Here is a 9,976-nt window from a genome sequence, read left to right as displayed (position 1 = left end):
ATTCTCCACAAAAGCAGATTGTTTACTACTAAAAGTTATAATCTATATAGCTGGGATAATTAGGACAGTATTTGCAAGCAGGCTAAGGGAGTGAAAATGTGTAATAATTACAACAGAAAGGGGTGAACCACTTGCACAATCAGCTCTATTCAAATGACCCCCTTAGGCAGAAAAGCTGCAGAAAAGAAGCGTTTGATCTTTGTCCATCCCTTTATATACGCCTATTCCTTTATTAAAAACAAAACAGAATCAGACAAGGCAAAACAGATCTTTTTAATTTGTGTACTTTATTGATATAACATTTTAACAGCACATTATTATTATTATTATTATTATTATTATTATTATTATGCATAACTGAGAGGTGAGGGGATAATCACAATAAAAAGGGCTTCACCATCAGCATAATCTTTTATCAATATAAAGGTTTGCAGCGAAGCCGGCTCTTCTAGTGTCTGATGGAGGAGGGCTGTGGGAGGCGGAATTTAGCCATCTCTACATCCAGGTCTGCAAACGTGAAGGGGGTGTAGTTGTGGTGCTGGTTGTTTTGATAAGTGCTGTTGTCAAAAGGCTCATTGGGCTCCGGAGGTGCTGCAGCCTCTGCAAAAGGAGATGGGGGGGGGGGGGGGAGGGGCATGTAAGAAAAAGCTGGCAAATCTTCCTGCTGTTTATGCATTCATTCAAATAAAATATTATTCATATGCACTACTAGGTCTTCTCCAGTGTTCTCCTCAATGCAACTGATTTTCAGGCATCAATAGTTGTGATTAGGAGTTGATATAGCTTTTCTGACAAACTAGTGGGTGAGAAGAAATGTGTCTTGGTCTGAAGATATTTGATAAGATTTTTTTAAAAGGGACAGGACATTTACATATTCACACATGAGACAAAGGTGGTTTATTGTGGGGCATTTCCTATGGTGGTAGGCTACATTACCCCCAACAGTGTGGAGACACACTGGTGTGAAAAGCCTCAAGGATCATGTTTGTGAGGGGAAAGTATTTGAAGGTAACGTGCTAGCAGACAATGAAGGCCACTTAAAGTAGAGAAATAATGATACTGGCATGAGATTGATTTGAAAAAAGTCCAAATCATGGCGTGTAGGAGAAAAGGTTTAAATGCTTTGGATTAAACAAAAGGTGCTAAATGTTCTTGAAACTACTTTCACATCTAAATCTGTTTGGAAAATCACATAGCAGGCTGTGACAGTAAAGTTATAAACAACATGTAAGACAGACATTACACTTCCAAAGTCAGAGAAACACAGTTAAGACATCATTAATCAACACCGTGAACATCCCACAGGCAATGGGGTAAAGAACTAATTCATGTAGTTTAAAAGAAAGAAATAAACAAGTGGTGAGATTAATGACAAGGTGAGGTGGCTGTTCCAGGAAGCAGAGTCACCCAGTTGTTCCAAGGAAGTGTTGGGCAGAAAAGTGTACCTAAGGGGTTTAGTTCCAGGAGTTCAGTCACATTCATGTGCATCAGTGAACATTGGTTGGTATTCTTATTATGACTGTAACATAATGTTTTTTGTTACTGTGTAACCCTGCTTTGTGAAACACTTCCTCTGACACCATTCAATACCAGCTAGAACTCGTCCGGCTGCTGTCAGGGACACGTCTTCACGGTAACACCATACGGCCATGTGCACTTTAACACTACTGTTAGCAATAACATTACCTGGCACGATGAATTCAAACAATGGCATCATTACCTGTAACCCTTACCATTAACACAAAAAACTGTGAACCAAGTTTCATACAAGCAAATGACAAGAATGCGCCAAATTGAACAACATGTAAAAAAAGTCAAATAGGAGGAGAAATACTCTGAGTGTGAAGATGGATGTTGCCACTGCGGGGAGGCTAAGCGAGTAAGACTTAAAAGGTTAAAGATAGGTGGATGATTCCAGACTCAGAAAAAGAGGGGAAGAAAGTAGATGCAAGCTGAATGATTGTCGTCTGCAACAGCAACTTCTACTTGATCTATGTTGGTCAAAGACAGAAAAGTCTACATTTCTATTACAAAAAAATGCAAGCAAAGGTCATACTTAAATGCAGAAAATGGATAAGGTCAAGGAATACGCCCAAAAGCCCAGCAAGCATAATACACATGCAATGCATCCACCCCGTGCTTAAGCAGCCAAACTGAAGGCCATGGCAATGGGAGGTTAGCTGAGACAGTGATGAGACAAGCAAAAGAAGAATATATTTCAAAAGGAGCTGTGGAGGCAACAGCACCTACTGTATGTGAGGGAGGTAACCCTGTTAGCAGTGAGTGTTTGGGGAGAGACAGGGGATAGGTAGTTTCATCTGTATGGCTCACAGATCCACAGACAGGAAAGAGAGAGGAAAATATGTGGGGAGTAGTAGTGTAGTGTGTACCCTCAGATGCTTCAACTGGGGCTTCTTCCTGCAGCTCCTCTCCTGCAGCTTCAGCTATGACTGGAGCCGGGTCCACAAGCTCCTCTGGGCTCTCCTCAGGGGCAGAACCTTCAGCTGCAGCCTCAGCAGCTGCTTCAGCGGGGGCAGCTTCAACTTCCACAGGCCCTGCAGCATCTCCTGCAGGGTCAGCTTCAGCTCCAACTGCAGCTGGGTCCACCAGCTCCTCTGTGCCCTCCACAGGCTCAGTGTCTTCAACTGCAGCTTCTGCAGGGGAGGCTTCAGCTAAAACTGGAGCTGTGTCCAGCAGCTCCTCAGGCGCGGAAACTTCTGCTGCAGCCTCAGAGGGGGCTATGGCAGGAGCCGGGTCCACCAGGTCCTCTGTGCTCTCCACAGCTTCTACAGGATCAGCTTCAGTAGCTTTTAGAAGAGCTTCGGCAGCTTCTGCAGGATCTTCAGCAGAAGGGGGCTCCGTGGCTTCTACAGGAACATCAGTTTTTTCTGAAGTTGAATCTTCTACACGGTCATCAGGGATGGCAGGAGATGCCACATCTTCTTTCACTTCTGAGGCAGGTTCTACTACAGCTTCAGCTGAAACTCCTTGGCTAGTCACAGTGTACCGGGTGGCAATGCAGATCTCAGGAGCGGGGTCTACAAACTCCTCAGAGCTAACACTGGGTGCCTCGCTGGTGGCTGGAGCTGGAGCAGCTTCTGCTGCTGAACAGGCAGGAGTAGCTTCAGGTTCTGGGGGAACTTCCTTCTTCGCTTCATTCGTGCCATCTTTTACATCTGATGCAACCTCCTGGACTTCTGCTATTTGTTCCAAACTGGAATCCCTCACTTCTGGTGCGGGGGTCTTTGTTTCAGCCTTTTCTGAATTCTCGTCCTCAGAGTCTGAGTCTGAGTCAGAGTCAGAGTCAGAGTCACTAGATGATGAGGAGGATGATGGTGATCCATCAGCTGCAGGATCAACCGGCTCAGAGGAGGCTATGGCAACAGCGACTGCATCCTCTGCGGCTGCGGTGGAGGCTGCGACGACATCGTTTGTGTTGGAGGCTGTGACTGCATCGTCTGCTGTGGGGGCTGTGATAGGAGGTTCTACTGGTGCTGAGGTTTCACTTGCATCAAACAGGGGCTCAGCAGCTGGGGGGGTTGCGTCAACTACAGGTGTAGCTGTGTTAATGATAACCTGAGCAGCAGCTGGAGTCTCAGCAGCAGCAGCTGATGTCACAGCTTCAGCTGGAGTCTCAGCAGCAGCAGCTGATGTCACAGCTTCAGCTGGAGTCTCAGCAGCAGCCGGAGTCTCAGCAGCAGCTGGGGCTGCCTCACTGGCAGCAGCTACAGCTCTTTCTGCAGCTGCAGTGGGGCTGGCCACGGATTCAGCTACACCTGGACCCTGCTGTAGAAAAACTCCAGGCTCTGAAAGTCTAACTGGGAAGGTAACGGCTGTCTTGTAGGCTAGCAAGGTTGCTCTCTCATCTTGAACCTCTGCTGTTGAGGAAAATTGTAAATAGGATAAGAGTGGTTGAATAGGAAAACATTTTACAGTAAAGAGGTATGACCTCGACTGGGAATCAAAGTTCAGCTACACCTGGACCCTGCTGTAGAAAAACTCCATGCTCTGAAAGTCTAACTGGGAAGGTAACGGCTGTCTTGTAAGCTAGCAAGGTTGCTCTCTCATCTTGAACCTCTGCTGTTGAGGAAAATTGTAAATAGGATAAGAGTGGTTGAATAAGAAAACATTTACAGTAAAGAGGTATGACCTCGACTGGGAATCAAAGTTCACTTTATCCTGTACCCATTTATGCTTTCCTGGAAATGTCCAAATAAGAGAAAGAATTACAACAAAATACAAGAACTTAAAAGGTAAGATGGTTTGTACTGTACACTACTTATATGCACAATTCAAAAATTCAAACAATCAGCAACACCTGAACTACTGCAGACTGGATGGAAATAAGCACATTTCCCTCACTGTGAAAAAAAAGTTATACGTTAAGGTTTAAGATCAGAATAACTTTATCATAAATTGTACATAATATAATGGACAAACATAAAAAGGGTTTAAGATTAGTACAAAATAGGAATAAGCCAGCAAAACTTTAAAGCTTGAATTTTAAACTTTCTAAAATGATCAGATTCATAGGGCCTTACTCTTGCCTGCAGTCTCTGTCCTCTGTGCTGACTGTGGGGGCTGTGGGGGCCCTTCAGTCTGAGAGCAGAACAGAGCAGCCGGGCGGTTCCTCAGGATGCGCCAGCTCTCCTGGTGGAGACACTGCGGAGAAGCAAACACACACAGACAAGCGCATTCAACATTAAAAATGCAGCAAAAACAGAACAGGCTGTGGACCACCACCCCTCCTCTTTTCTCTAACATTGATATAGATTCATATTACGATGCCATGAGATCATCCTACATTATTGTACGGAGCTTTTTATTTAATGGGTGTAAGATCCATATTTTGTGTTGAATCCAGATGTTATGTGTCGTCTGCTGTAATTTAGTGAGCAACAGCTGTTGTCATCTTGCCTTAAATGAGAAAAATGTTACTTAATTGTTCTGGATTTGTATGCCGATACTGTGGCTAGTTGTTCATTGACTTTGTGGCACCAGAACTTGGGTTATAGCTTATTGTGATATATACTATGATAATATTAACTTTGTTAAATGTCACAATGTGTTCTTATCAATTATGTCCAGGTTGTAATCTTTTTAATATCTGTTTATTTCATATGTTAAACTCCCTCTAGCTGTTCTTCCAACAGCAGTATCAATGTTTATTAACTTATCATAGGTCCGGTGAAGCGAAACGGGTCTAAAGGCGTATGGATGAACGCCACTGTTGCAATATTGTGTTTTAAATGTTTTTTTTCCTTAAGGTAACTTCATGGTAAGGTATTCTATTTGCAATTTTAACCAACAACAAATAATTATTATCTATTATTATTTTCAACATAATCTAAGTAAAGCACACCGTACATGTCAGAGAATAGGATTAGCAGCCACTGCTAGATGGCGCTCAGGATATTAAACACATAATGCCAAATACCAGGACATGTCATAGCAGGAAAAATACATATTGTAGTATTTGGTGTTTTGACAAGCAATTATTTCTGTCATGCGGTTTTAAGTTATGTATATATCACTGTCTGTACACAGTAAATAGTAAAGTAGCTAACTTCATTCTAGACGGAAAAAAAGGTCGTGTGTTAAAGTTTCCATCCGGAAGTTTAGAGTTTACGCTTTATTAACAAAGTGGTCATAATATAGTTATGGTAGACGTGACTCTAGTAGCTCAGGTGTGGTTTACTTCAGCTGTGTTTAAGGTTAGAGAAAAGTCTATGCCCTTTTTCCCAATGCAGATAGAAAGACGTCCCGGGGTCAGTGCGAAGGAGACCAGAGTGGAGTCAGGGATTCAGGTCCACTGCGACGGAGTAACTGTCAGGGAACCCTGCTCAGTGTGCTATTCAACAAGACTACATGCAGACGGCTGGGAGACAATTCAAACATTATTACCTTCAGGGAACCCAGTCGCCCTAACCGCAGCAAGGAGGTCGCCATTTTGTGTTCACAGTGTTATGCTCCGGCCGGAAAATGTAAGTAACCCTAAGAGTTCCACTTCCACAACAATACCGGTGTTCCAGTTTAACCGGATTCCGGTTTAACTGGTGTCGAGATCACCTACAGACAACAACACAAAATACGCTGCCAAAAAATAAAAATGAAAATAAACAACATTCATACTCTAGCGACAGGATTCGAACCCGTACATTTGGGCAATATATATATCAACCATGAATGTTACTCATTACGCCACCGACCGGCTGAAACAATGTCCTGCTTGAACCATATACATCTTGTCAGTTCTTGTCAGCTGTTTACAAATCACCGTTTAACATGGATGAAATAAACCCCACCATGTTAACTGGTGACATTCACAATATGACACAGGCAGACGCTGCCAACGCAAGCCTAAAAAATGAATGCAAAAGCCATGTGTTACGGACAAAACACAAGCATGGCCATCTGAAAGGATATTGCTTTGTTGTTTTGCTTAAAAAGTGCATATAGTGACCATTACAAAGCACATATCAAACGCTATGAAAATAGCCGCTGTGAGATACGAACCCAGTCATGCTTTCAAAAGGTATTAATCCCCTGCCTTACCGCTAATGGCCTGAGCTACTTTTCAGACGTTGAAGCAACAAGCTGAATATGTATTATTGACTATTTGCTTGTAGCTGTTCCCAACAATTTGGAAAAACAACAATGACATTGAAATTGAAATTGATCACTGGATGAAGTCAATTAGCAAATTAGGTGGCAAAGGATATATAGCTGTTTAGACAGGCCATTTATAATCGTCAGCATGGATGGAAAAAGTGCTGACATAATGTCAAAGAAGGGCAAGACCTTCCATAACCAACTCGGCCATAGAGCCATACCACGTTTGCCGCACAAATGGCAAACTGGTTCCCCATCCGCAATTACTGACCCATCCTCACCTCAGTCCCCATCCCCACCTCAGTCCAGCCCTACATTTCCACAAGTACAAGAAATACAAGCAGACACTCTGGAAACGGGTAATTATGGACTTATTTTGTCAATTGTTGATGAAACTGGTGGCTGGTCCCTTTGATGATCAGGGGATCAGCCATCTATTTCTTGGCCAGCATATTTTGTGTTGTTGTCTGTAGGTGATCTACACATGCACATCCACATGAAGTAATGCTTACGTTTTTTCGCCGAGTTTTTTTTTTAATAGTCTGGTCACACGTAAACAAACGCCACCAGTTGAACCGGAATCCAGTTTAACTGGAACACCGGTATGAAAAAAAATCAAAGTTTAGTAATATATTGCGAATAATACTATATCCATGTCCACACTTAGTAAACAGATAAACCCCTTTCAAGAGTTTGTTTCTGATATATAAATAAGACACGTGTTGTCATGGCACACGTTTAAATATGGTGTTTTACTGCCACCTTGTGGTTAATTTTGAGATAGGCAAGCACTAACAGGAAGTTAACGTGCATTCGCAATAGTTGTACTCGTACTCTGTCTTACCTAGAAGTTGATGGTCACTTACTTAACACGTTCATGCTTGAGAAGGCTTTACTTGTAAGTACACAAAATACTGTATGAGCCACTGTTTGTTTTGTAGTCTGTTTAATGTGATGGAAAACGTTTTTGGGAAACTAGCATCATTAGATTAAATATGAAACCCTGCCTTAATGTAGCGTGTTTAGCATTATAGCTAACATTTGCCTGTTAGGCTATATGTACCTTTGTGCAACGTGAACCAATATATTCTTTAATTTGTACTATTTGTTTACTTGCAGTTTTACAAATATCTGGGAAGGGAAAAACACTTCAATAGAAGAAAAGAAAGAAGTAAACAACAAAGGAAATACACTTCTGCTTCCAAGTCTTTTATTTGCTAGTTTAGCCCTCAGAGTGTTAGCTGTCTGTCAAGTTGGGCAAAGGAGCGCGCAGCTAGGACAGAACACGTGTGATGTCTCCTTCGCTATCAAAAAACCACTGGGGCTGTTTGAGATTTAACAGTGAAACAGAGGGCAACAGTCGCTCAGTACTGCGCTCAGTTCCAACAGAGGGCATCGCAGCAAAGTAAGATTATCAATCATAGAATACATACAAAAACTAGCAAAACATGTTGAATCTATCACCAACAATTTATATCCACAAAATTGAACTAAATTAACTTCTAAAATGTTTTTCCAATAATTGTTTTTCTTTTTTTGTTTTACAGACATTAATAGTGCCGCTACCTTCCATGTTGCCCATAGCAACGGTAGAGCAAGGAGGATTTCCACAGTCCTTTGCCATCCATTTTAAGTGTACGTCACATTTTAAAACAGCAGAAGGTGTAGTTTCCCACTTTACTAGAATTAACTAAAACCATATTAAATATGTTACACATGTACCCGGAACTTTACAGTCCATGCTTGGAACACGTTTCCTCCTGCTTTCTGTCCAACATCACCATCACATATTCAGTCATACTTTTTATTTTTATATATATACTTTTTTAAAAACACATTACAACAAAATTGTAACAAACAACATATAGGTCACCAGAGGCAATACGTTACACGAATATATTCACAGCAATTAGTCCAGTACCATGGGGCACCGTCCCCCAATACGGGCTCACAACAAATGTGTGTGGATTCCAGTCCAGCATAAGAGACTGGTAGAGACATGTATAAAACAATTGTAGAGTGGTCATGCAAGCAAAATCGCACACAGGAAACCAGGAAGAAGCCACAGATCCACTGTACCAGAGAAAAAAACCCGAGGTCTTATCCAACAACCCTCTTCATGTGTAAACCCATTTGGACCAGTTATTGTCAAATTTGTCACTATAGAGTTTTAAAGAAAAATGCAGTTTTTCCATATGAAACAAGTCATTTACACTGTTTATCCATTCTCCCTAAGTTGGAACTTCTTTCACTAGTCATTTTTTAGTGATTACTTTTTGCGAGCACTCATATATATCAGCACTAATATTTGCTGAAGGCAGTGGCGGGCCGTGCATTTCACACCTAGGCCTTCAGTGATGTCCTACACAGTCCTACCTGAATTATTCCACCTCTTAATACCATCATTATGACGCCATGGCTCTAGAAACTATACATTTAGACAGAAACACAGTATAACCGGGCGTTGCATCACCTTAACATAGTCAAGTACAACAGAGTTATATTAATATTTCTGAAGCATTTATAATCAATACATCAGCATTTACAGTTAACTTAATTAATCAGATTATCTGACAAACCGCTCCTTGACACCTGTGTCCTGTCACATAACGCAGAACAAGTGCCAGCTGTGCTACATTACCCACGTCTGACGTCTCGTCCACCATAACAGCGACAAAGGGTGCTTTTTTAATCTTCATTTTGATCTCTTCTCCAAACACTTCAGCAATATCATAAATCAGGTCGTTTTGTATTTTGCCTGACGTCCCAGTAAACATGTTGTTTGTGTACAGGTGGTAATGCAAATCTGTGTTGTTCTCAGCAAGAAAAGAAAGAAGCTCCATGTAGTTTCCTCTGTTTCTGGACTCGGCGCTTTCATCGTGTCCCCTAAATGAAAGTTCCTGTTTACCCAAAAACAGGACACAATCAATCAGTCTTTCAATAATTCCCTATTTTTGCTCACCCTTTCGTTGTGGAGCTCCGTTTCCCTGCGCACTTGTTCGTTGAGCTGTAGATCCACTCGGGTGTCCCCAAAGGTTTTCAAAAGCACCAGTGCTTCCAAGTGCCCAGCTGTGCTTTGGTGTCTCGTTGCTGCCTTGGTTAGACAACTCAAGTTTGCAAATGTAGTGTGGCTCCAAACACCAAATCGATCAGTTGCAAATACCAGGCATTCCCGGCAGTACAATTTGCAGTGCCTCTCGGAGGCTGTGAGCCAGGGGTACCGCTCGTAGTTTCCCTGCTGTGCTAGGCTCGCTAGCGTTGGAGTTGGTCGTTCCCTTTTCAAGATGTGTAGCTTTACTTGAAAAGTTCGTTTTGAAAATGGCGTTGTAATTATATCTTCGACCAAATTGATCTCTTCTCCTCC

General features: G+C 42.1%; 1 protein-coding gene and 1 long non-coding RNA gene across 4 annotated transcripts; one reads left to right on the top strand and one right to left on the bottom strand.

Moving 5' to 3' along the window:
- Window positions 1-268: 268 nt before the first annotated feature.
- ndufv3 (NADH:ubiquinone oxidoreductase subunit V3) lies at window positions 269-6,160 on the bottom strand. Of its 3 annotated transcripts, XM_063888575.1 has the most exons (5): window positions 5,905-6,160; window positions 4,542-4,662; window positions 3,685-3,878; window positions 2,391-3,645; window positions 269-600 (listed from the first exon to the last, which is right to left on the bottom strand). In XM_063888575.1, the coding sequence occupies exons 1-5, from the start codon at window positions 5,947-5,949 to the stop codon at window positions 449-451; spliced, it is 1,767 nt and encodes a 588-aa protein (XP_063744645.1). In that variant the 5' UTR covers window positions 5,950-6,160; the 3' UTR covers window positions 269-448. The 3 variants fall into 3 exon arrangements, with proteins under 3 accessions (XP_063744645.1, XP_063744643.1, XP_063744644.1); XM_063888573.1 differs by having other exon boundaries at window positions 2,391-3,878; XM_063888574.1 differs by having other exon boundaries at window positions 2,391-3,875.
- Window positions 6,161-7,399: 1,239 nt separating this feature from the next.
- Window positions 7,400-9,495, top strand: LOC134867559 (uncharacterized). Its single transcript, XR_010166148.1, has 3 exons — window positions 7,400-7,510; window positions 7,732-8,017; window positions 8,160-9,495. It is a non-coding gene; the product is annotated as an uncharacterized LOC134867559 (long non-coding RNA).
- Window positions 9,496-9,976: the final 481 nt, after the last annotated feature.

Source organism: Eleginops maclovinus, chromosome 7 (genome assembly GCF_036324505.1).
Source record: "Eleginops maclovinus isolate JMC-PN-2008 ecotype Puerto Natales chromosome 7, JC_Emac_rtc_rv5, whole genome shotgun sequence".
NCBI classification, from domain to species: Eukaryota; Metazoa; Chordata; class Actinopteri; order Perciformes; family Eleginopidae; genus Eleginops; species Eleginops maclovinus.
This window is presented reverse-complemented; position numbering and strand designations above follow the sequence as displayed.

Bases quoted from the DNA above. Each gene is read 5' to 3' on its own strand.
- ndufv3 (XM_063888573.1), bottom strand. From the start codon at position 5,949: ATGGCGACCTCCTTGCTGCGGTTAGGGCGACTGGGTTCCCTGAAG. The intron at 3,879-4,541 runs GTAAGGCCCTAT...TTTCCTCAACAG, and splicing joins GACAGAGACTGCAGGCAAGA to CAGAGGTTCAAGATGAGAGA. The intron at 601-2,390 runs GTACACACTACA...CTCCTTTTGCAG, and splicing joins CCCAGTTGAAGCATCTGAGG to AGGCTGCAGCACCTCCGGAG.